Below are 27,874 nucleotides of genomic sequence, written 5' to 3'. Positions count from 1 at the left end.
TTTTTAATAATGGGGAGAAGGGATGTTATTTAAATGGGTTTATATAATGGTATCAATGTGTAGGAAGTTATACATGCTTCACAGACTGTATCTATACAAATTGAAAAAAAAGTATATTAACTTCCCTGATTTCAAAACGCTCTACAATATCCCCAAGGAGCTTTGATTAAAGGTCTTTTATGAACTCCAGTTAATGCATAAAAGGCAACCAAGACAACACCATAAGCATTACAGTAGGCCTTTCAGATCCAAATCAAACATTCTTTTAAGCAAGACACAATAACTATTAACAATGCCTGCCAACATCCTACTTACCTTTGCAAACACTGCAGCACTGATTCTCTGGGAGGATGTAATCTTTTTCCGAGCAGTTCAATGGAGGACAGGTCTCCGTTACTTTTACTAAAATTCCATTCTGGAAATAACAATGTTTTAAAGAGTTACACTGATGAAAATTCCACGGTTGCTTCTACTTTCTGTAATCAGAGACTGACATAAACAAAGGCTGCATACATATGAGACATTTAAAGCACATTCTTCTTCAAAAGAATCCTGGGAACTATAGCTTGTTAACAGTGCTGGGAACTGCAAGTCTACGAGGTAAACTACAGTTTCCAGGATGGGGTTACACAGTAAGGTATGTATGCTGCTGGACTATGACAAAGAAAAGTAAGAATGGTACTGGTCTGATCAGCAAGGACCTCGTTGTACTCAACAATGCCCAACATGCCCAGGCTAAGTATCTGTTCTCTTTGCAGAACATTGTTGCCTTAGTATCAAACTAGTGTGGAAGTTTTGATGAGTGAAAGATTAAGCATATCAATTTGAGAGAGAACTGTTTTCCCTCTAAAGTTCAGTAATACCTGGTTGTCATGAGATGTTCACAAAAGAAAAGCATGGGAAACACATTGACAGCAGACACCCATGATACTTCCATGCAAAATGGGCAAGGAAACAAAAAGGAAGGCAGCTCTGAAAACTAGCTCTATGATTTCCACAGCTTGGAAGCAATTAAAAAGCTATTCATGCCTTCACTAGTCAAAAGCAGAAAACATGTAATAATGATGGGTTGCCCACAATATTGTCTACTATGGTACAATTGATACTTTGTTCTACAGCAGCTGAAATGAAAACCTGACTTACCAAGTTACTTAAAAAACGCATTGCTACTCTAGCCTCGCAGGCTGAGAATCAGTTAAGCACAGGGAACCATTGTTATCCTTACCTCTTCCTCACTTACAGCAAATACATATGAGTCTTTTGCATATGATAGATAGATACACCAAGGGCAATACCAACACAGCAAATAAAATGGCAGCTGCTGTGCCAGTATTGAAGCAATGGCAGGGTTAGATACTTCATATAAAGGTAAAGGTAAAGGTACCCCTGCCCGTAGGGGCCAGTCTTGCCAGACTCTGGGGTTGTGCGCCCATCTCACTCAAGAGGCCAGGGGCCAGCGCTGTCCGGAGACACTTCCGGGTCACGTGGCCAGCGTGACATCGCTGCTCTGGCGAGCCAGAGCCGCACACGGAAACGCCATTTACCTTCCCGCTGGTAAGTGGTCCCTATTTACCTACTTGCACCCGGAGGTGCTTTCGAACTGCTAGGTTGGCAGGCGCTGGGACCGAGCAGCGGGAGCGCACCCCGCCGCAGGGATTCGAACCGCCGACCTTTCGATCGGCAAGTCCTAGGCGCTGAGGCTTTAACCCACAGCGCCACCTGCGTCCCAAACAGATACTTCATATACTATGTGATAAAATCACAATTAGCACTAAAGTGAAGATCGGATACTCTTATCACCAGAACACAGTAGTTCATATCTGGTTTTCTGCTAAGCCTAAAGGCTTTTTGGAGTTTCTTATAATTCCTTTCTGCACATTTGCCCTGATTTGCACCAGGGACTCAGCAGCTGCCTTCCATGCATAGGCAGCAGCTGAGAGACAGATCTCAAGTGTTTCCTGAACCTCACAGTATCCCAGGAAGAAAGCTAACAAATAGCAGCCCAGCAAACAAAGCAGAGACCCTCTGGGTGCCATGGAGGACCCAGATATTATTATTTTGAGAAGGAACATAGAGGAGAATCTGATGCAGATGAAAACTCTTCTAGATGTCTGATTTTGTAGCCCTTTCAGGCTACTGTTGCTGTTCACTGTTATCATGGAGGTATGGGCTGTAGGAACAAGCATGCTAGGTTCCCCTGCCCTGTGGTCATTCTCATGGCCCTCCATGAATTGCTTTGTGAGTGAAGGAATGACCGTCGGGTGTGGAGCACACTTCCACCCACCGGGTGTGCAGCACACTTCCACCCGCAGACAAGCCACAGCTGTCTGAACACCATGCCCTCTATCTAACCTTTGCTCTCTTACTAGTCTGCCGTGCCCTGTCTGTGACCTTTGTCTCCTTCGATTAAACATTGTTCAGGGGGAAAGTGACGCGGTGGAAACAGGTGCCAAAATAACTTTGTTCTACCCCCCAATCTCGCGACTGGAAGATGTGTAAAGGGCACCGTCCAAAATGTATCTAACTGGTTTTGCACATTGTGCTAATAAAAAGAGCCTCGGCAGAGCTAGCTAGGAGCTTGCTTATGCACAGCTCACCTGATGGCCAACACCTGTCTCGTGTCCTTCACTTCAGTGAGAAGCAGGGATCCTCCTGAATATCTGAAAATTCTCCACATATTTAGATACTTGATTTTCACATTTCACACAGCAACCCTCCAAGGAGAGCTAGTGCACTTACTACTGAACCACCAGCATAAAAACATTGAAGAGGACAGTGTCAAAGCAGTAATATATTTCAGTTATTAAAAAAAAATCATGGTAAAAGTTATTGTTTAAGCTGAACTGAAAAAGGAAAATGTAGTATGAAATAGCTTTAATTAACCACATGGGGCTGGTTCCCATGGTCTGAAATATCATCCACTGCTGTCAAGAAAACCCTCTTGAGCTCAATTCAGGATTGGGCTCAGAAAACCAAGCTATTTTCCCCAAAGACAGAGAAAATCACCTGGTTTTTCTGGCCTCATTTCTGAGCACAACAGGACTTCTGAGTATCCCGTTCCCTAAATGCCCCGCAGCATTTAAAAGTATTAAATGCTTTATAACCCAAGCTGGAGAATATTACTTTTGTTTCAGATACAAACTAGCACTATTGGCTAGGCAAATTTACATTTCTCATTCTTTCTGTAAGTTCAATAAGATATTCCCCACTTTATGAATGGCCTTGTTCTACTATGTCCCACTTTGAACACCATGTCAAGGAGCTGAACCTGCTCAGTATTGATAATCACCTTCTTTACTGCTCTTCCAGGTGAGATCTGTCAAGCCCCAAAACTCTATGCTTTTAAATGCTTGGTGAAGAACTTATTTAAAGGCTTTTAGCTGACTTAAAAATAATAATTTGTTGCTCCCCCACTTTGCAGTGCATTTTCCTGTCACTTTCCCACCTGAAAAAGTCTTCTTTTTTGCGGATCTGTTGTGCTATCGCACCAGAATACTTTAATCCTACTCTAGTTGTGCAAAGCTAAATTTCTGGTATGCGCTCAAATCCCTTTCACAATAGTGACAACCTGTAAGCACGGAAAGTAAAAATGTATTAGAATTTATGACTCATTCTAAAAATGTTTTTTTCTGTCAAAAGCATTTGATGCAGAGAAAGTACTATTGCACACACTTTGCTGTACCATCCAGGGCATGCAATAAAGGAGATACCACACATGTTTAAAAGTGAAAGAGTGAACAATTGCAATGTAAGTCCTACAGCAGTCGTAATGCTTGAGACTGCAGTCTTAGAAGGTTAAAAAACTTACACGACATTCTTTGCAGTTCTTGGTTAAAATCCTCTGACCTTCTGCCAACACTTTTCCTCCATAGATACATTTGGCTAGAATTTTCAAAATAAATAAAAACATCAGTATTTAGTAGTAAGTGCAGATAAATTATACAGTTTGGTACAAACAATATTGCTTTACGTCAATCTAGATGCACTGTGGTAAATATGATGTACTCATTTTGCTTTCAGTAGCAGCCAGTGTTAATTGCTCACATTTATTTTGACTATAATAGTAAATTCATTACAAAAACTATTATCTTGAACCATTTCACAACTCACTCTGACAAACTAGGCTACTTAGTGACCTGAAGTAATAGGAGAAGCAGAACAGATATTGAACTTGATTCATTAACAGAATTAGTCATGGCAGTGACATTCTGTGGAGCAGGCACAGTACATTTGTATTAAGATATGCCTGTATGGGCAAAGTATTGACAACCTGGATGGACTTACTGTATCACAATATATAGATTCTGATTTATCTACACCATATCAAGACAGGTGAAAACAGAACTGTGGCCCTGTGTAACTGGAGCAGTGTCTCAAGTGAGCCACAGGTATTCATTAACTATCATAATTGATTAGATCACTGCTGGAAATACAGGGCTAACAAACACATGGAAAAAGGAAGACACCATAGAAAGATCCACACTGGTGACTATCTGTAACTTTAAAATTAGCTTCTGGGGCATATGGATCTAACTTTTCTTTGCTGATTGCCTTTTAGAAACTTTTACAAATGAACTAAAACTCAAATATTGTATTTCTTAAAAGGTAAAGGTAAAGGACCCTTGACAGTTAAGTCCAGTCGTGAATGACTCTGGGGTTGCGGCGCTCATCTCGCTTTACTGGCCGAAGGAGCCGACGTTTGTCCACAGACAATTTTTCCAGGTCATGTGGCCAGCGTGACTAAGCTGCTTCTGGCGAAACCAGAGCAGCGCACGGAAACACCGTTTACCTTCCTGCCGGAGTGGTACCTATTTATCTGCTTGCACTAGACATGCTTTCGAACTGATAGGTTGGCAGGAGCTGGGACCAAGCAACGGGAGCTCACCCCGTCCTGGGGATTTGAACCACCGACCTCCCGATCGGCAAGCCCTAGGCTCAGTGGTTTAGACCACAGCGCCACCCACGTCCCATTGTATTTATTACATACTTTTAATTCCAGAAAAGAATGCATATATACAACAGACATTATAATTGTCTGTTATGCTATCCTTTCCCAAGCAGAGGCCCCTTGAGCCATGCCAGATATATCTCCATGAATGAGGAAATATAATTCCTTTAAGGATAAGTAAATAATAATAAAAATTCTCAGTTCAGGGAGAAAAACCTGGAACAACTCAAAAGGCCTCTGTTTGCACAATATGGGTTGGACTACTGTAAAAAAAGTCAGTCATGCCAGATATAGCTCCATGAGACCTGCCTTCTGAGGAACTACAGATGTGTATTTTGGTATAGTAGTACTGGTGCCAGAGACAAATATATATATAGTGTGACCAAAGTACAGATCTCTACTCAAGATGACAGGTACTCAATTCTTGAACAGACCCTCAGTATTCTTGAGATTATGGGTAATTTCAAGCAAGTATCATTTCTGGCAATGGAATGAATATTAGCTCCAAAATCTTTGTTTGGTTAGAAAAGAAATTGGCTTAGACAGTTACTTCACGGGGTACATATGTAAGGTGCCCAGTGCTCCAAATTATTAAAGCTAGAAAAACTAAATTCCCCCAGGTTGTGTCATTAATACAGATAAATGAAAGCTTCAAATATGTTGTTGTTGTTACAATTACATGATTTATTATCTGCCCTCCACCCTAAGGTCCCAGGGCAGGGTATATTAAAACACATTACAATACAATATTAAAAGCAGTTTAAAATAACTTACAATTTATACCCAAATGTTGCTTCCTAATAGCACAATGTATTACAAACTCTAGTTATGACTTCCTGGCACATTTGCATTACTGTAGCCATAATAAAAAAGAATGTCCTCTTTAACTCCAGTAAAAGAGGAATAGTAAATAACATTGCTCTTTAAATCATTTCCCCTTCAAGAACCTCAAACACTGCAGAATGGCACAAAACCTTACTTTTCAACCTTTCAAATTATATGTATAATTTTCCTTGGTAACAGTCATGCAACTAGGTCTGAGGTAAAAAACGCGAAACAGTAAAGGTGGTAATAGGCCCAGGGCAAGCAGAGGAACTAGAAATATTACACCATGCTGAAATTTTATCCTCAGCAGTTGCACTTTACTTCTACACATTCTCCCCATATACTGTCCATCAACTTCTAAATGTTACACCTCAGTGTATGCTAGCAACAAAGAGTGTGTGTGTAAATCCTATAAAATATCTTCTTTGAAATCCATCTATACCACCACATTTTGACAATCAAAGTTTCACTTATGTGATTTCATCACTACTCTAATGATTGTTGAATGTTACTTTTTTGATGTAGGCTGCCTATTTTAAAGTTATGCTTTATTATCACATTTTTGTATTGCATTAGATTGTTATAAGATGTACATTTTTTGTTTCTTCAGCTTGTAAACCGCCTTGAGTATTGTAAGATAGAAAGACGGTATACAAATTAAATATGATGATGACGATGATCTTTGAAGAATACACCATGTCAAGAGTATATAATGGTGACCTGCCTCCCAGCTAGACATAGTGTTATGGGATTAAGGGGCTACTCGTGCGTAAGCGTTTAAGCCCTCCAGGCTCTGCAATTCAGTTTCTAAACTCTCCCAGTCCGCGGAGCCATGGGTGCATGGCTACCTCAATCGCTGGCAGAATCCGTCAGTGGGCGCTTCCGGAATTTACGCCAACATAAGAGTTCCTTAACAGAAACTCTCTGTCTGGATTCTCTGCGTGACAGTTTCCTGCGCGGAGTAGGCGTCCCCAGCGGAGGTCCTGAGCCCTCCCCGCTGTTCTCACTGGAAGCATCTTGGAGCCATCCCTCCGCCTGAGTTTCTGCAGGAACTCTCCCTCTCCCCCTGCTGGTTCCTTCCTCAGCATCTGAGGGTCTCTTAGCCTCCTTGAGCCCTTCCACCACCTGACTCTCCGATGGCAGTTCCCTGACACATAGCATGCAGCCCCAAAGGTTTAACAAACTACACTTTTCAGATTGTTCAACAGGCAACTGTTGGTTGTCAGGTAAATAGGGCAACATTGATAAAGGAATAAAGTACCAAATATTTAACATTCCTAGCTGGGGTGCAGCCATATCAAGGTGACAAAACTATATCATGCACGATGAGGAAATTCTCTGGACTAACATCAACAAGCAGAAGTCTGCAATACCTTCAGTGTATTGCTCCCATTAAATATGATTCTGTATTTAGGCCGTTCCACCATGATGCCATAGATTTGTTTCAGAAGACCTGTCAATATGGGTATGATGCGATTCAATAGCAGATAGTGTGGTTAGGCAGTGGTGCTCACCTGAGCTCCCATTATCTGTTGCTGCTTACGAGGAATGAGGGTAGGAACACTCAACAGATTGGCTCTGATGGTACATTTGCATGGCACCAGGCTCTTCACTGTCACACCCTCTATCAAGCAGCAGCAAATCAGCAGGAGGCTAGATGAGCACCAACACCCAACAGTACGCTACTGATGTGATTAAGTCATACCCTTCTATACGGCTTTCAAGATGTTCTGTGAAAATATGAGGAATATTGTAAAAAAGGGAATAAGATTGGGGAGGTTATATTTTAAAGGCAATATTAAAATTAGAAAATGCGTGAATAAATAAACAAAACGGAAGATTGGCAGAGAAACTGGGGGAAGTAAAAAAGAAGATTATGTGATAAATTCTGATATTGGTTATATAAATTTGTATTTGAAAATGAATAAAAATATTATAAAAAGCCATACCCTTCTATATTAATATATAGATATAGTTGTGTCTCTTAGCCTATCATTTTTTTAAACAATTGGTTTTATTGAGACTCCCTATTTTCTGTTTGGAACTTTGCATTTTGTCTTGCTCATCTGTTGACTGTAATACACACCTGACTAACTTTTGTGTGGTAAATGTGGCATTTTTGCAGCTACGGCTTGTAAATCATCATCTTAGAAAATATAAAACCTAGATTTTGTCTTTCTGATGGGCACAGGGCTGGTGGAGGTATTTTTCAGCTTCAAATGTGACAGCCTATATAACAGGGCTAGATGTAGACTAAAAGGGAAGAAAAATCTGAATAATAGTCAGACTTTGCCAGAAAGTCAGTTTTGATCTCAAAAAGCATGTTCTGTACTGGAGGGATTAACTAAAGATAACTGAGAAAAAAGAACCATCCTGCATTTTTCAGGTAAGAAATGCTAGTTGCTTTAACTCATTTTTTTTAAATAGCTAATTATCTGCTCAATAAGCCCTAAGGAAAGACAATTATAGTTGATCATACTGTCAATGATTGTATGGACAAAGGGCAGAGAAATCAATCCACACAGTATCATAAGTATAGACAGCTTCAGTGTCTGGAACAACATGGACCCCAAAAACTGCCCCAAGTAGATCATTCTGTCAAAATTTGCAATCAATTTTAATCAATGTTTACATCTATTTCTTCTAACAGATTTCCAAGTACACCAATAAGTTGAGATGGGTGTCAACCAAAAAAACACCAAAAGTAGGTTTGTTAATTCATTCATATTTTAATTAGAAGTCATGAAACAAACAAAAAAAGATTATTATGACTATATGGTTAAATTCAGTTCTAATGCTAAATCATGGTCTCCTTCTGGGCCCACTAATTATTAATTTTAAGTCCATTACATGGTATGAGCATATTTTTTAACTCCAGGATGCCTCTCTCCCAGAAAATGCAAGGCAGAGTCAAATTTCAAATTACTTCCCAGGGAGTAGGGGCTTCCCGAATTGAAGTGACATCACTCCACAACTTTACAACATAACTAACAACAACAAAAAAAGCATGTAAAATCAGTATGACTGAGAAAAAGAAGAGAGCACAATGCCTATACTTACACTTGCACAATTTGCAGCACTGGCCTGTTAAATGGACCGGAAGGCGATCTGGCGAACAGTTCAATGGTGGGCAGGCCATTCGCCGGCACTCCACTACCCCACTCTATAAAAGAATAGAAAAATAGGATTAAAACACCTATTATAAAGCAGGATTATGATGTTGTACTGTTTTAGTGTTGTTAGCCGCCCTGAGCCCGGCTTCAGCTGGGGGGGCGGGATATAAATAAAATTTATTATTATTATTATTATTATTATTATTATTATTATTATTCTAAATGTGTGGAAAAAATAATTAGCTTAGATTTGGATAAGCTATATTGCAATTACAATTTCACCATTCTGAAGCAACCATAATCATATCCAGCTGCTACCTATGCGAACATCTATTAAATTTCAGATATAAATTATTTCCCTTATTCCACCAATCACTAAGTGGGTTAGACAATAGAAGCCATCTACCCATTTTTACAAATACAAAATAACACCTTCACAGTCTCTGTCAATCATCTTCATTTTAACAAACAGTTTTCTATTTTCTTGGGCAAACAAAACCTCTCTTCTGATAGTTATCAAATAATTTCAACAGTACAAGATTTACATACTAATCAACTTTTGTTCCTCTGATGTTGAAAATAATAAATACCACGAACACAATATACATGTTGTTGTCATGCAAAATGCAACTCGTGCATACAATTAAGATAATGTCTCCTTTCCCACAAACTTCAGTAATACAATTCTAAATTGTACACAGGAAACACCAAAATGTTCAGTAAAAAACATAGCCATCTAAATACAGGAAAGAAACTGCTTTTAGGCAGGTATCATTTTTGATTCTCTCCCCATACTCTGTACATAATGCTATGCATAATGCCAATAACCAACCCTCCAAGTTGACATTATGTACTCAACAAACTTACACTGAATTGTAATGAGTCATCTTACCCCCATATATAAGTTAGAAGTTTCTTACTTTGCAAGTACAATTCCTGCAGTGATCATCTTCTACCCATGAGTCTTTGTCTCGATATATCACTCCATTTACTTGACAAGTCTTCTCACAGTGACAGTTTTCCAACTGACTAAGCCTCATTTCTGCATAATTTAGCTATAAATGAAAGTTACTTGATTTAATTCCTGGAATTCATGCACATGGGTTCATATAAAGGAAAATAAAAGCACAGCTTAGTGATCTTCAGAGGAATTAGGTTTTATCATACTGACAAAATCACATGAAAACAGCATGACTTTAAGCTGGTATAAATCAGCCCAGATCCATAGAAGGCAATCGCATATGCTTTGCTAGTGTATTTAGTTCAGTCCAAATTAAAGAAACCTCTATATATGGGATGAGGATCTCAGGGCAATTGTCTAATCTGTTAACTGGCAATCAAAGTAACACCATGTCTGCAACACATAATTATTAACTTTTAAAATAATAACTACTATGTCTATAAATAACAACTTATCCATTTAGAACTTTAGTGTCCAATTCTTGGCTCTCTATTCTGGAAAATGTTAAGAACTGGAAAAATTCAAAATGCTATGATCTGTATTCCAAATCCACTAGTCAAATCCTAAACATGAAGCTCATAGATGTAGCTCTTTCCCTGGTTCCCATCTGGCTTCCTGGAATTTATCAATATGCAGGATATGCAGCAGAATAAGGTTTGAATAGAATGCCATGGAGAGATAGACTGGGGAAGTCCCAAGGGAAGTGACTTGTAATGGATAATACATGATATATAAAATTATGCATGTCATGAAGTAAATGGATAGCAAAAAGTTTTTCGCCCTCTCTTATACTGCTGGAACTCCAGGGCATACAATGCAGCTGAGTGTTCGAAGATTTAGCACAGACAAAATGAAGCACCTTTTAATACAGCATATAGTGACTAAAGAATTCGCTCCATCAAGCGGCAGTAATGGTAACTGACTCAGATGGCATTAAAAGAAGATTAGACAAATTCATGGAGAATAAGGTTTTCAATGGCTACTAGGGATGATGGCTATGTTCCACTGCCAGAGGCAGTATGCTGCTGAATGCCAGTTGCTGAGAATTGCAAGCAGTGTTCTCAGGTCCTGTTTGTGGGTTTTGCATAGGTATTTGAGAACGGGAAATTGGACTAGATGGGACTCTGGCCTGATCCATTGCTTTTCTAATGTTAAAACACTTCCCCACCCCTTCCTGTCTGAAGCATATTATTCAGGCAAACTCTGCATTCATTCACAACATACCACACATCCAACAGTAAATACGTACACTCCTGATAGGAGCCATAATTCAGACCAGATGCAGGGCCTTTCCACTTCCAGCGTATGTTTTGAACATTTACAGCACATAAAGGGATATAATGGGTATTACATAGAAAGGGTATTTTGTGCAAGAAGGTTGCACGCTGCATAAGCAGCTTGGCCTCTGGATAAATATAGGAAGAGCACATTGCTAATACCTGTGCTCTCAGAACCATTACAAGTATTCTAGAAATACTTCCATAATTCCAGAAATAAATGAAACAACACCTACCCCTATAAAAGCAAAGGCAAAGTCCAGCACACTTTTGCTTTCAATTAGAAGGTTTGTCCGGGATGTTGGTGGGGGGGAAATTTGGTGGATTTTGGATATGTTGCTTAGCTAACTTTTAATAATAATGGGTTGTCACTGGCTATAACCCAATGGTGCATGTAGGACACTGTGGGGTTTTGAATGTAGCAGATTATGCTTTCTGTCATGTAGGATAGAATGGTTTTGCAGGTGAATTAATTGTCAAAAGGAGAGGTGGTAGTCATTAGGGCATGCAGCATTAGAAAAAACAAGATAATTCATGGAGGAAACGACCTATCATGTATTTGATCTCATGTTTGGAAACCAATTGCATTTGAAACTGAACAGCAGATACTTCTGTTGCAGATGCAGGATTCATACATGGGACAACAGGCTTGGCCAACTCTTCAGTCTCTGTCTTCCTACTTGCCATGGTGGCAAGGGGAGGTGCAGTGCAAATTCCATAGTAATAAATCATAGTAGTCTTCCTTATTGAAATAATTTGATCCTAAACATTCCAGGAGCAAAGTAGCAATCTTTAGGCCTTTAATCAGATTGAGTACTCAATTGTTGAAAGACCAAATCTATGTCAATAAAAGTAATCTGAGGCTATTTGTACTTATGGGTACAGAAAGAGGGGCTTCTTCACCTTTTTTATATTCTTAAAAAGAAAAAAAAATCTACTTAAAGGGAGTAAAGGGGGAATTTAAGGGTGAAAGAGAGAAGGCAAACCACATAATTTCATCATTAAATACATAATCTAGTAGCATTGTACAAGAGTGATTTGTTTCGTGCCACGACTTCAGTGTCACATTTCAGCCTTGAAAAATAACCAGCAAATATCAAAAAAAGAGACACTGAGCATGAGACACTCATCATAAAGTCACAACAACCTGATCACACAGGTGTGCAATTAGGAACGAAGGCTTCAAGCTTTGACATGACAACTGATATGTGTCGTTTTAGAACTGAACCACTAAGTTTCTATTTAGCAATAAATAAAATGAGCAATTTTGCATTCTGCTTGCTTTTCCCTGACAATTAAACAAACAAGTGTGACATGTTCTCACTGGTCTATGAATGCAACAAAATACTAAATTTATGTACTGCAAAAGGCAATGAAACAGCAGTTCCTGGGAATATGGAATATGAAGGTAAAGAGCATTCCACTTGTAGGGGTGCTTGTAACCTTCAGAATGCTAATTATGTATTATCTAGAATAAAAAAAATATCAGCAAGAAAAATATAATTAACTTCAGCAAGGACAAGTCACTCAATGCACTATGTAATTGGCACCTACTAAGACCACCAGCATGTCTCAGAATAATTATCTCACTTTGCAGAAGTAAAATGAACTGAAATTTAATATTTTTCTTTCTCCAAGTGATCAAGTCCAAAGCATGCTGATTAAGACAGTAGAATTAAAACATGAAGATGCAAGATCAGAAAGGAAAGCGTAAAAAGTATGGGGACATTAAATAGGGGTATACTCAGGGGAGGGGGCGGGAATCACTGTAGATTGTACTGCCTTGTGCAGTTTTCATATAAACCAAAACCAAAAATAAATAAACAATGCAATGGCACTTTTAAGTTCCATTAATTTAAAAAGGTCAAAAGTGCATGCTTACTCAGAAGTAAGTTTCATTTTGTTCAATAGGACTTACTCCCAGGAAAGGCATTATAGGACTGCAGCCTATAAGCACTGGTCTACTGAAATCTGCAGGGCTTAAGAGGGCTTATCTTTGGCTGATTTATGCTCCAGATTTCAAACCATCAGCTTTGCAAAGATTTGTAACAGTGGCCATGATTGCATGTCCTGCTAGCCAGTGGTGAGCAGGAAGAAGCCATAGCAAGCCTTAGGTACACAACTGGGAGGACTTCAGAGGCTTTTAGTTTGACTTTCATTTAAAGTAGGCCTGTCACGTCATCTAGACCAGGGATCATACTTTACGCCTGGTTAGTTTAAACAACCTAGATTTGTGGCACATGGTTTAAAGTTGATTTGGTTTTGACCCTGGCCACAGTTATGAACCATGATCTCTGATCCATATGACACAACAAGCGGGCTTTAATACAGTGGTTCTCAAACCGTGTGGTGCACCAGGAGAGGAGGGCAAGTGTGGCGGGAAGATTCAAGAACAATCAAATATAAACATTTAAACATTTCAGTGTAGTGTAGCGTAGTGTAGTGTGTGTATATATATATGCGCAGAATATGGATAGATATCTTTTCTAAATGAAAGCAAGAGCATCAAGTGCGATTGAGGACAATCCTAGCTGTGAACCAGAATCACTGTTTGAACAGAGTACAGTGGTACCTCAGGTTAAGAACTTAATTCGTTCTGGTGGTCCATTCTTAACCTGAAACTGTTCTTAACCTGAGGCACCACTTTAGCTAATGGGGCCTCCCACTGCCACCGCGCCGCTGCTGCGTGATTTCTGTTCTCACCCTGAAGCAAAGTTCTTAACCCGAGATAATTTTTCTGGGTTACCGGAGTCTGTAACCTGAAGCGTCTGTAACCTGAAGCATCTCTAACCCGAGGTACCACTATATGAGAGAAGACTCGTTTATAATTTTTATTTTGGAAGTGTGGCCCAGATAAAACTGCTTTAAGAGAAAGGGGGGGGGGGGAGAAATGCTGAAGGCATCCTAGCCTTGTGGGAAGATAACGAGACAGCACTTACATTTGAGGTTTGTTCCTGCTCATGCATTGCTAAACTGTGGTTTAAACTGTGGTTTAGCAATGATGTAAAAACAGAGCCAGTATGTATGCACAATGTTTTGTTTTATAATTGGCATTTTAATGCTATAAAAGTGTGTTATTATAAACAAGATAAGCACATGGAACAAGAACAAGTGAAGGCAGCTCAGAAACAAAATAGGATTTAGACAGCATCTGATGAGCAGCCACTGCTGCCTGACTACTGGTAGAACTCCAATCCCAATGACCTCCATTTCTCATCATCATGCTATCCCATGCAAAAAAAACACAATATTATGTAAGAACTGAAGGGTTAGATATAGAACAGGTTACTAACAATAACTGGAAGGGTACAGATTTTTATGTGTTTTATTTCTATGACGGGAAACGAATGAAATAGGAAACAACCATGTTTGACAACTATGCATCAGGTTAGATAAATACTTGTGCCTATCTTGTTTTCTTATTCCATTAGGCAAGCCTCAGCATCAGCATTCAACCACAATTCAAACAAAAAGGAAAAATGCATTCTTTGTGGATCAGTAACTTATTCTTCCATTTATAGCATGAAATAAGTCCTTGACATAATTATACATAAACTGGAAAAAGATGAGAAATGTGTACATGGTTGCCCAAATATGGGAAGCAAATGACAACTTGGATGTAAAACTGGGAACAAAGGTCAGGTACCTACTTTTGCTGTCATTTTAGCCAGAAGTTCTTGCAAATCCATAATTCCTTGAACCAGGCTTAAGAAGTCACTGCAGGTTGGACAGGCTCAATAAAGGAAGGAAGGAAAACAGCAGATAAAAACCATATTATACAAAACAAACTACCATATGCTTAACTCACTAGCTATTGATTCTAGCATTTGTAATACAAATATTACAAAGATTGTAAGAAAATGAAAACATATGGACATTTTAATAGAAAATAAAATTAATAATTTAAATTGGGTTGTCTCGCACATATATGACGTATTAATGGAAATATTGGAATCTTATAGTAACAGAAGAGCACGGGCAGAAGGGTGGTATCCCACAGTCTGCAATTCAGTCCACTTTTCTCTGGCTTATAAGCAATGCAGCCATCAGAATGCTGAACAGACAAATCTGAACTGATCTGGTGTGATGACAGTAATGTGTAGCCTAGTTCAATGCAAACTGGAAAATGGGGGTCCAGAATTTGTTGGCTTTCCCAATGAAACTGTCATCTAGGTCACTTATAAGATCAGTTTAAATGAACAGAAAATAAATACGCACAGTCAAATATATGAAGGAGTAAAACAGTTATATCTATAACTCCCCAGCCTGCTTTTACTGAGAAAAGTTGGCAAAACAGTGTCTTAGTTGTTCAACTACAAAGTGGTACTTCTCAGGAAGAATGTAACATTGTTGCGCAACAAATGAATAGGCACTACAAAACACTCATTTTTGTTAAAAGTATTTTTGTAAACTTAATTTTATATATATATATATACTTAAAAGTGCTACTTACTGCGATTCAGATTAGGGCATTGTGTTATATATCCATTAGGCATGAAGATGACTTTCACATCTTGAATGATACCCTTTGTAACAGAAGAGATAGCTGGTAATATAGATTATAGTCATACAATTAAAATTGTACAAAATAATTCACAAGTTATGTCTTGATAAGGCATAGCAAATTAATACAATACATACATACATACTGATTTACAAATTAAAATCATATGAACTTTTTAAAAAGATACCATTAAATTGGTAAATATATAATTTCTTTCTTCAATTAAAAAAACCATAGCTTTTGATTTTTTAAAAAAATTCTCAGGTAGATTTTTATGATTCATGAGTAAGTGAAGTTAAGTACTCTCATAGGCCAGAAGATAACATTTAATATCAACTAACCAAAGTTATGCACTTTTAAGAGCCAACTGTACTGGTCACTTTACACACTAGCTTAAATATTTCCTGTTGAATTTAAAACAACTCAAAGTACTTAACTTTCATTTGACTTCATTCACTATTTATCAATTTCATATTTTAAAATGAGAACAAAATACTACAATGTTGTAGGTTCATACTGCTTGATCTAACAAAACCAGTTGACAAAATATTTACAGATTTTAAAAATAGAAATAATGTTAATATTATTGATTTGGGGAATAAAGTTTTAGAGCCCATTCTGGAACCTCATGGTAAAACATACGAAGTAAGAACTGTTCTGGCAAGTAAAAAATTCTGAAAGCAAAGCCTGGTCAGCCACAGACCTTATGATTTTCACTTTATATGAAAAGTTTAGTTAATTTGTATTTCACTTAACTATTTTTACCATGCCCTTCAAATAATATTCCTAGGGCACTAAGTAAAGATCCAAACTCAACACCACAGTCCAGGGTGTGGCTAAGAATGCTTAAGTCTCACTATTTTCAATGGCACATAAACTAAAAGCATATGGTGAATTGTAGTCAGTCACACACAAACACATGCACAAAGACGAGCAATGAAAACCCTATGAACGAAAACCTTTGAAAGGTCTATTAGAGAGCAAATGCCAATGGAACTATTCTAGTCTGAAGCCACTTTCACAAGGTGACTTATTCATAGTACAATGATTCCAGAGAAAGGTTTCTCCACCCCTCTTCCACTGATTAGCCTCAGTGTGATGTGATGCTTTACTCAGATTAAATCTGCACCTTAAAATCAAATGCTGAGGTCTTCAGGCCTTGGACATGTCGACATATGTGAACAGGATAACAAAAAAGGCTAAGACCCTTAGCATTCAAATAAATTTTGATAGACATGAATGCTGTAATGATGTACTGGAGAGGCACATAAAGTGTACTGAAAACACCCACCCACACACCACTTTATGTAGAAAAGTAAGTTTACAGTCAAGGTTATCCTTTGATAATAAAAATATTGGTTTCATCAGAAATTGAAGCCATTATTTCAGCTGGAGTACAACAGAAAAATGGATGCTACTGAGCAGATAGAAGACATCATATCCTGCTCGGAATAGTGAGCTCCTACTATAAATAAAATATAGTGTTCCAAGATTTGCAGATGCAGCAACATTTAACATTTATGCGCTCGTTGTCTCAGATAGCAAAAAGGTAATCAGCAAGCAGCTCTTCCTGCTTGTTATTTCAAGATCAAATATTAATTGAAAATATTAATGAAAATAACTATCCAGAACATTTATTAACCTTTTCATCTATGAGAATGATGAAGTCATATGAGTAATGAGAGGAGACAGTGTTAGTTGGTAGGGATAACCTCCAAAGCAATCCGTAATATGATTCTGAAAATGAATGCTACTGAACAATGTATTAAAACTACAGACACATGAATGTCTAAGGGCAATGTTTAAATACATATAAATAAAACTCAAACCCTTGCCCTAATACAACATGGATATCTGTGTATGTAGCTGATGTAAAGTCATATCTGGGTGGGCATCTCAATCTACACTGAAATGCTCATCTAGGCAGTATGTACAAGGCTTCACTGACATCGTGGCCTGAGGAGTCCAAGTTAAAGCAAGCCTAATTAATAACCACTGAGCACACCAGGTGTGCATCACAACCAAACTGTTTCACCTCACTTTACTAAGATTTATTCTGCCTTTGCTTAACATTAAGCACCTATTGACTTTTACACGGGTGTATAGCCTTACTCAGTGCTATTTTTCTGGAAAAAGGTGTTGAAACTCACCATGTCTGCCTCCCTTGTTCTCTTAGAATGGCAATGGTGCCCACCTGAGAGGTGCTGGAACAGAGTTCCAGCAAGTTCTGGCTGAAAAAAGCCCTATTTGCTACATAAATGAATACAGTGGATGCTGGGGTTGCAAACGTGATCCGCGCGGGATGCACGTTTGCAACCCGCAGCATTTGCAACCCACAGCGGCATGTCTGCACATGCGCAAAGCACGTTTTAGTGCTTCTGTGCATGCGCAACCGCCAAAAACCAGAAGTAACCCGTTTCAGCGGGTCCGTAACCTGAAAAAACACAACCTGAAGCGTCTGTAACACGAGGTATGACTGTAAATGTTAAAAATATACCTATCACAAATGCTCCCCCCACCATTTGCTTGTTTGTTAAGCATTAATCTTGAATTTTTTTAGCATTTTCAGCTGGGAGAGGGTGGTAGCAACACGCAGCCTAGCTAATGTCAGTTTTTTGTGCGCTTTTCTAAGCCTTGAACTATATGCTTTAAAAGGTATATTCTTTTTATTATGTATGCCAATAGCTTATTTATACACATGTATCATTTTCATTCACTTCCAGGTTTTAGATGCTGCCATGGTAATAATAATGATGATGATGATGATGATGATGATGATGATGATACCCTGCCCATCTGGCTGGGTTTTCCCAAACACTCTGGGCGGTTTCCAGCAAAATGTCAAAATACAATAATTCATCAAATATTAAAAGCTTCCCTAAACAAGTATACAACTACCAGAATCTGTTTTCAAATATAGTCAAATATAAATAAAGGGCTTTTTTGTCAGGAAAAGTCAAGCTGCAGTGTGTACTCTGCCTTTGACTTCAATGGATTATGACAGCGACAGCTATAGCACTACCTACAGTTATATCCACTGACACAACCAGCTAGCATCCTATATTGCAACAGCTGCTGTGTCAGGGCCTTATGTCAGAGAACGTACTGCACAGATTATAGGAATTGTGGATATTGTCTTGTATTTGCAATAATATTACATATCATTGTAAAAATCTTGTTATGAAAATTCACCTCCATAAAATGAGAAGAGCATAAAATGAGAAGAGTAAGGTTGACAGAAATGACATACTGCTAGAAGGAAGCACAGACATACGAGAAAAGGCATGGTGAGCATTAAGCGAGGGGGAAGTGTCAGGTCCCTTGACTTTTTGTGCTTTAGTACAGAATTACAATTCGCCATATGCCAGCCCACTTGTGGAAGCAGCTGAGTGACACACAACAATTCCCTTCTGCTACTGTGGCATCTAAGGGTCAGTTATATGGCATTCCATTGCATGACTGTTTTCGTCAACAGTTGCTGTTGCTGTTTTGACCAAAGCAGCTAAGGGAAGCTGCCACATTAAGTGGAAAATCATGAAGAGGAGACTTCTGCCCCCTCATCTCTGCTTCCAACACCTGAGGTGACAAGATTATTATTCAATCAATCAATCATTACATGCCCTTCACTCTAAGGTCCCAAGGCATGTTACAGCATTAAAGCTCAATATTGGAAACACTTTAAAACAACTTGGAACTTCTTTTTACTTGTTCATTATCACCAGCATTGCTAGATGGACCCTTATAATAAAAGAGTTAAAAATACAGTAGGATCCATAATTAATATATTTCATACAATCAGTGACAAAACTATTGATGCAGGCTCAGAAATATCCCAGTTTATAAATATGTACTCAGGATGGATAACTAAAAGCAGATGTGTCTCTAGTGCTCTAATGCAAAGTGTGTGTCATACAGGTTTGGACCTAACACACACAGTGAGTATAGCTTCAGAGAGAAAGGCAAGGATGAAGAGGTGAGAACTGGAACAGAATCATCTGCCTTCTTGGTTACATTTCTCCCTTGCTTCTTTTAAGTAAGGTGCTTCAAATAGTTTTAACATGATATATGATTTATCTTTGGGGTGCCTCTTCACTCTAATTCAGTCTTTCTCAAACTTATGTCCTCTGCTGTTGTTGGATTACAACTCCCATCATCCCTTTTTAGCATGACCAGTGGTCAGGGATGATGGGAATTGTAGTCCAACAATATCTGGGGACCTAAGTTTGAGAAACACTGCTCTAATTTCTTTGTTTTCCTACTCTGGCATATGAGTACTATACTACTACTCTGCAATACTCAAAAAGATACCCTATTCAAAAAAAATCCTCCCCATCTACAAGAATTATTCATAAGATTGTGTTGTGGAAGAGGCAAAAACAGAATGCTCATATTTCATGGTATTGTAGAGTTGGAAGGGACCCCAAGGGTCATCTAGTTGAACCCCTTGAAAAGCAGGAAACCTGCCCACAGTCATCCATGGGTGGGCTCAAACCACCAACCTTCTGGTTAACAGCCAAATACACTGACTTATTTCACCAACTTTCTTTACGCTTTCCTAACTCATTTTACCATTCGTCTTCCTAAAATGCTCTGCAACATGCGGAACAATCTCACCTCCCCCTAACTTGAACCACATTAATGTTACCTAGGCATTTGCTGAACCTGTTTTGGGGATGCAGAGCTCTATCAAATATGAGGGGTAGCTGTGAGATTTTCCTTTACAGTGTCAGATCTTTTTTTTTCTTTTTAACGAAAAGCACTGAAAATTAAAAGGAATAAGACAGGAGGTCACCATCATATGGGGTGGGGTGTCCCCTAAGAACACAGGAGCTACATTCAGACATGAGGGGAGATGGCTTTTCCACCTGCCTTGCCCCAGCCCCAGGAGTCTTTATAAGAGGCCTGCTCTCCTCCAGGGGAAGAACCAAGGGGAGAGAGACTTTTTGCAGGCAATGGCTTTTCCACCTGCCTTGCCCCACCCTCCAGCCCCAGGAGCCTTTCCCAGACCATGACTTTGAGAACAGTAGAAGCAGCTGGGAAGAGAGGAGTTCAGAGATAGTTTGTAAAAATAATTTTGTAAATTGTGTGTCCTTGTTTCTCAATTTGATCCTTTTTTATGGTTTTGTACGTTTTGTGGTATTTTATGCATTGTGCTTTGCTGCTAGATTAGTAATACTTTATTGCAATTGATGACCGTAAACTGTTTAAATTATTATTCGCTGATGTTTAATTTTACTGTTTACTATTGGATTCTAATGGATTATTGAATATTGCTTCATTTTATATAAGCTGTTTATTTTAAAGTTATTGTGACTTTTTATATAGGATCTGAATTTTACTATTAATGTTTGATGTTTTATTATTTTTATGGGTGTTGGAAGCCACCCAGAGTGGCTGGGGCAACCCAGCCAAATAGGTGGGGTATAAATAAAAAATTGTTGTTGTTGTTGTTGTTGTTGTTAGTTTATTGGGTTAGTTTTACTTCTTATAATGCTAACACTTCTGTTCCAATTTCTAGTGTTCCTTTTACACTACAGTACCTGTTGCGTTATGGCACTGTGGCTTTTTGATCAATATACAGCCATGTCACACTAAATTTTAAACAGCAGGAAAGAACTGTATGCCAGGATACTGCCCCAAATTTCATCAAGTGGAATTACAGTGCAAAACTCCCATGATTTTCCAAGCTAAGATGCTTGTAAACAGAGTTTTTCTGGAAGACGGAAACAAGCACTAAATTTCCACTAGATTTCTAGAATTGATTTTTACACTGTGTGAAAGACAATATAAAATGAAGAACTTATCAGGTAAGGCTACATCAGGAAAACATAGTAGGTGTAAAAAGAAAGAGAAGATTGTGTCTCCAAGTGTGTATTAATGCTACCATTAAGAACAAAAGCAGAAGATGAACTAAAACATATTAGTGAAGTATGCTGTTACACGCCTAATAGATTTGAAATAGCTATTATCAGTATAATGCTGATAATAATATTCAGTGCTTTTTAGACACAATTGCTAGCACAATTCCTCTGCAGATACAAAAGAAAAATACAATTCTTTTTTTAACATTCTTATTTCCCTGCAGATCTCTGTTTACACTGAGCAAAATAGGGTTTGTATATGCTAAAACATTGAAACAAATTGCTTTCAAAAGAAAAAGGGGGTCCCGCTGAGTATGTAAATACAAGGACAAGGGATATGTGTGCTTATAAACTATCAAAATCATAGGCTTTTGCATTGGGTAACAACAAGAATAAAGTGTAAAGCTTATAAAACTCACAAGCAAGCTTAAAAATACAGCCAATTATGTAGTTTTGCCCTGCAGACAGTTAGTAAAATATTCAGGCATCCATAGAGCAAAGAAACGCACATGTCGACTTACATTATGATCAATAAAAACTGGCAGCTCATTATCATATCATTAGCTATCCTGCTGTTTTCAAAGCGTTAATGTGTAGAAATATTAATTTATAAATGCATAATATCCCTCAGTTCTTAGACTCTAGCTGTCTGTATCAAAAAAGAATTAAAGATGGGCAAAACCAATATAACTATTACTACTCCCCCTGTTCCTTTTTTGCTATATACCCATAAACATATGTTTACCATCTGCAGAATTATGGGAAGCAGCTGAGGTTAAAAAACCAACAGCTGTAGAATAAAATAATGCCATCAATTTCACTTCACGGTGACAGCTCAGCTGTTAGATGGAGAAATAAAGTCCAGGTAAGAAGGCATTTCTCCACCTTAATTTAAATGGGGAGTGGGTGGACAAAAGAGATACAAAAATTATCTGCATTATATTAAAACCTGCTGCAGTATTCTTACCCATTGCAACCTCCCTTGCACCCCAAAACCAGTTGGGTAATGTGGGTGGGGGGGCCTTTACACATACAGCTGGATGTGAAAGGCACTGGCATCTGCTTCAAACTGCAATGCTGGTGGCACATTTGCTGGTGCCTGGGAGTGGGAGTCATAGATGCATGAGTGCCAGAATTCATTATTAGCCAGTGGGCACAAGTTTGCAGGAGCAGTAGCAGGAGCCAAACAATGCACAAGTTTGCAGGAGCAGTAGTAGGAGAAAATAGGAGGATGGTGAGAGAGGCTTCCTAATGTTTTGTTTTACATATTAACCTCTGTTCTTTGGTCCACTGCATGGGAGGGCAAAGGCTCCAGCAGAGTTCAGCCAGGATCAGACTTTAGGAAAGCTTCCTGCAGCCACAGAAGGCTACAAGTCCCACCCCCATCCCCAAAACACCTACTTATCTCTTATTTGTTAGAACATTGAGGTTGATGTTAATGCTCGCCTAGCTCTGTTGGAAGCTGTGGAAAAGGAAAGGGGAATTTAGAGAGTAGGGGAGCAAAGAAACTGAGGATGTTTTTGATTTTGCTACTTCTCTTTCTGTAGTAGAGAAGATTTTGGCCAAACCTAGCTTAGCAACAGAACCAACACCATCTCCCATGGAGCAGGCAGAACTGAGAAGTTGGGAAGACCAGCTAGGATGACCAATGCTATGGGATAGGGTAGTAAACCCCAAAGTTTACTACCCCAGTACAGTAGTTCACTGTCCATGAGCCAGCAGCAAGCAAGACTTTTCCCCTATGCCAGGTTCAGCTGAGTAGGCCATGAAGCTATCTATCCACCAGATGCACTAGAATAAAGCTGATATGGGATATAATTCAGTTCCCTTGTTGACTCATCCATATGTGGAGACAGCCAAGCTGCTAAGAAATTATCTCCTTCTAGCCTTCTCCTTTTTGGGAAAGGGCCATATGTTTACATATTTTGTTTCAGGAGTTAGAGACTAAAAATAAGGAAAAACTGAATGAGAAGGATAAGCAGAAGGTCAGGAAGTAGCAAGTGGGATGAAAGGTTATCAGGCCTGCCCACACATATAAGAATAGTAAGTAGTTCCGGTGCAGCCGTGTGAACTCCAGCCCAAACCCAATATATAGAAATCAAGGCTGGGTGGTACATAACCTATACATCTTTTAATAACAACAATACACCTCTGATTACAGAAAGCATATGATGTATCATTATTGATTCCATGCTCTGATATAAAGATTCACATTTCTTATTCCCTTTAAGTTGATCCAAAACAAGTTACAAAGGAAAAGTTGCACAGAATGAGTGTAAACTGAATTCATGTGTTCAGAAATTTTCACTCCATGTAGCTGATCCACATGCATGTTGAACTATGAAATGGCAGTGTTGCTATGAAAACACCAATGATCGGATGTTGTAAAAGGCAAAGGATGAATGTATCACATTTCTGTTAACTCATTTGGTTCCATTTTTCAGGCTTACCTTAAAGAAGCCATGTTTCCTGTTACGTTGTCCAAGCCACAGATTGCTTCCTGGAGTCAGATTTGTTTCCGGAGGGTCTATAACACGTTCATAAATCCTGTGAAGCAAAGTGCTACTATTAGCCAAATACTTTTTGATTAGAATTTTAACAAAAATTAAAAATTAAAACTCATTGATAAACTACACACAGTGAGACTTATACAAGCTGCTATCCAAGGCTCAACATAACAACATATATCACATTTCTTAATTTTCAAATGAAAAAAGAAAGAGAGAAATAGAGATTTCAGATATAGATAAAATAAAGCATCACCGCATGAGAATTACAGATACTGTACATGCAAGTAAGCAGAGATAGCCCATAACCAATGCATTCATTTACAAGGGAACTGGGCCATTGGGCCATAACAACTATTACAATATATTTAATTTTATATATATATATATATATATATATATATATATATATATATATATGTGCAGGTTTTGGTGTCCTCGGGTGTCTTCCCGTGTAAAAGTTGGGGTGTCTAGGCGACGTTTCGACGAGGTCTCACTCGTCATCTTCAGGCTGGTGCTTTCGGCTTCTTGTTACTGGAACAAGAAGCCGAAAGCACCAGCCTGAAGATGACGAGTGAGACCTCGTCGAAACGTCGCCTAGACACCCCAACTTTTACACGGGAAGACACCCGAGGACACCAAAACCTGCATTCCTGTACCCGTGAAAATCTACGAAAGCATATATATATATATATATATATATAATTTATACCCTGCCCATCTGGTTGGGTTGCCCCAGCCACTCTGGCAGGCTTCCAACACATCATCATCATCAAGAAACATTAAACATTAACAATCAGATCCTATATAAAAAGTTACAATAACTTTAAAATAAACAACTTATATAAAATAAAGCAATATTCAATAATCCTTTAGAATCTAATAGTAAACAGTAAAATAAAACATCAGCAAATAATAATTAAACAGTTTACACTTATCAATTACAGAAAATATTTACTAATCTATAATCAATAAAATGCATATATATTTAATATATTCATAGCAATTGTAGAAAGCTATTCATCAAAGAGTGGTTGTTAGAGAAAGGATAATGATTGTCATACACAATACTTGACAAAGTAGGTTTTTCTGAACATTTCAAAACACCAAGAGTAGGGAAGAGTGGTTATTATATTTGCAATTAGAGGAACTTCGAATATAGTGATTTGAATCTTTATTCTTGAACCATGGCTTCTGCTAGCATCATACAATATGATTTGGCCTTCCAAATGTACACAAGCATCCATAATCTGGCAATGCTTGTCTACCTGTCTTACATCTATTCAACATTCAGTTTTTTAATTTCATAAATTTACACACAACTCCAAAGTTCAGCAGCCTTTTGAGGTGGAGCAAAAGCCACAGATGTGTTTTTTCAATGGTTTATAAATTTAGCAGATAAACAGCAATCCACAGTGAACACAACTTTAATTCACAGTTTGGCAGCTTTGCAAGCTCCAGTTTGTAGATTGTCATAGTCTCAGACATTAAAGAAAAAATGCCTTGGCTTTACAAACCAGGGGTTACCATACCATCTGAAAGATTTAAAATCATGGTGGGTAGGAAGCATGTGTATATGAATTCAACAGTGTTTGGTTTAGTTTATGGTAGCCATTTTGTTGTTAATGGTGTTAATATTGTTTTATAGATGATGTTGTAGTACTTCATGAATTGTATCATATGGCTTTTGTTGTAATTGTGCTGTTTAGCTTATTGTTAGTTGTTTTGTTAATAGTGTTTTATAAACTGTAATTGTTTTGCTGATGTGTTGTTAATTATTCTATATAATTTATGTTGCATTTGTGATGTTCTATTATGTTGTTGTTTGTAATCTGCTTTGCTACTCATTTGAATGAAAAGTGGCATAAAAATATAACAATCAATCAAATCAATCACCAAGGTCATTTGAGACTCCAGTGACAAGACTGGATCCAGGAACATCCCCAAGCTATGGACATCTTCCTTCCAGGGGAGTGCAATACCATCCAGAACAGGCTATTTTCCCTACATTCCCCTATATTCCACTACAAATCTCAGTTCCCTGTGGCTTCATATACTGGTAGTTGTTAAATAGCATGGGGACAACCCTGCAGGACACTACAAGACAATTGCCATGGTGCCAAACAACAGCATCCCATAACTACATTCTGGAAACAGTAATGGACATAGGGTCAGAACCACTGAAGTAGTAGTAGTAATAATAGTAGTAGTAGTAGTAGTAGTAATGTACCACCATTCATTCGTAGATCACAGATACCATGGTCAACAGTATTGAAAGGTACAAAGAGATCAAGCAGAATGAACAGAATCACTCCTCCCCACCTTTCCCCCAACAAATGTTATCAACCAGGGTAAACAAGGAAGTTTTATGCCATGGTGGGGTCTGAAACCAACCTGGATTCTTCAAGTGTGCCTCAAGTCTTACCATCACCACCCACTCAAGCACCTGGCCCAAAAAGGAATAATTGCGTCTCTGCAATAGTTGTTTAATGCTTCTCAGTCCATGTAGGTCTTCTTAAGAAGGGGATGCCACACCATCTCCTTCAAAATGGATGGTATTTCCCCCCTCCTCCAGTGAAACTAATCACATCCTGGACCTACCCAGTCAACCCCCATGGGTAGCTCTAAGAAGTCAAGATGGGAAAGTGTCAAGAGGGTAGGTGGTTGGTGATACTTCTTCAAGCAACTTCTCCACATCCTCAGGCCATAATCCAGTACAGATGGATCAGACAGTGCTCAGGATACCTCCCTTGAACTTGATCCAACTGTAGCAGATTCCAACTTTGTCCAAATCTGAGCAATATTGTCCTTAAAGTGCCTCACAGAATTGTTACAGGAGGTCAGCAAGGATATTGAAGCAATGCTCTCAGAAAACAAAAACCCATTTACCATTCAGTAAAGCTCTGCCAGACATCAGCATTTTTCACTGATAATGTGTACATGTATAAGAAATTGATGAAAGGCACTGCAAACATATTTTTAAATTAACATGAGCTACAGTTTCGAAAGCAAACTATGAGCCAACACAATCCATTTCAGCTTTATGAATTTACACTCAATCTAGCTTTCCAACCTGTTCAAGCCTGGCCTTACTAAATGTAATCACTGGGTTTGTGTTGTAGCTTGCTATTTGTCTGGAAACACATACATTTCAAGAAACATAAATTACCTATAATTTTTATGAAACCTTAAAAAGAAAATCAACACATAGCTGTGACAAGCCAAGTATACAGCAGTATATAGTCTTCCAAACTGATATTGACCAGGGCAAATAAAAGCAGATACGGTAATGTATGGTATAATTTTTTTAAAAAATCACTTAAACTTATGGCTTAGGAGCATTCAATGAACTCAAGAGAGTAATTCCTATAATTATAGGGAGGAACAGCTTACCTGCATTGTAATTACAATCAATTCTAATTCTTCAGAATACTGAGGCAAAAAGCATATTCAAAGTTGGAATCATTAATACTGCAGTAATTTTCTTTTCTTTTGCTAGATAATACCCTTTCATAGGTCCCCTTAAACTAATTTACCTCTTTGAGCAATAAAACAATGTTCCATTCTCTAAGCATATATTTTGGAGATCACTGACACTGTGGAAGTATTATTTATTATCTCTATCAACATTTTAAAGAATAAACACCTCCACTCTTCAGCATCAAATTCAAAATTAAACCTCTACTCAAATACTGTTTTAGGAAACTAGGGCTCTCATCTTCTATACATTTACCTAGGTGTAAGTTCCTTTGAATTCAACAATTCGTAAAACCTTTGACATACTCATTAAGAAAGCAAATCACTGAATAACACACTCACATTAGAGATTTTTCTTTACCTATATGGTATTAGTAGAAAGTATGTAGCCTTTTAAAAAC

The 27,874-nt window shown here is 38.2% G+C and overlaps 1 protein-coding gene across 4 annotated transcripts in view; it reads right to left on the bottom strand.

The window, feature by feature from the left end:
- NELL1 (neural EGFL like 1) overlaps window positions 1–27,874 on the bottom strand; it is a 376,161-nt gene that overhangs the window by 238,901 nt on the left and 109,386 nt on the right. For all 4 annotated transcript variants that reach the window (XM_083750218.1, XM_083750217.1, XM_083750220.1 and 1 more), the window contains exons 5-11: window positions 23,940–24,036; window positions 15,578–15,650; window positions 14,775–14,857; window positions 9,807–9,941; window positions 8,834–8,936; window positions 3,809–3,882; window positions 316–415 (exon numbers count right to left, since the gene is read on the bottom strand). In XM_083750218.1, the coding sequence (XP_083606344.1) occupies window positions 316–415; window positions 3,809–3,882; window positions 8,834–8,936; window positions 9,807–9,941; window positions 14,775–14,857; window positions 15,578–15,650; window positions 23,940–24,036 (665 nt within the window). The remainder of the gene's footprint in view (window positions 1–315; window positions 416–3,808; window positions 3,883–8,833; window positions 8,937–9,806; window positions 9,942–14,774; window positions 14,858–15,577; window positions 15,651–23,939; window positions 24,037–27,874) is intronic.

Source organism: Podarcis gaigeae (assembly GCF_964106915.1).
Source record: "Podarcis gaigeae genome assembly, chromosome: 1".
NCBI lineage: Eukaryota > Metazoa > Chordata > Lepidosauria > Squamata > Lacertidae > Podarcis > Podarcis gaigeae.
The sequence above is the reverse complement of the archived record's forward strand: the minus strand, read 5'-3'. Positions and strand labels throughout refer to the sequence as shown.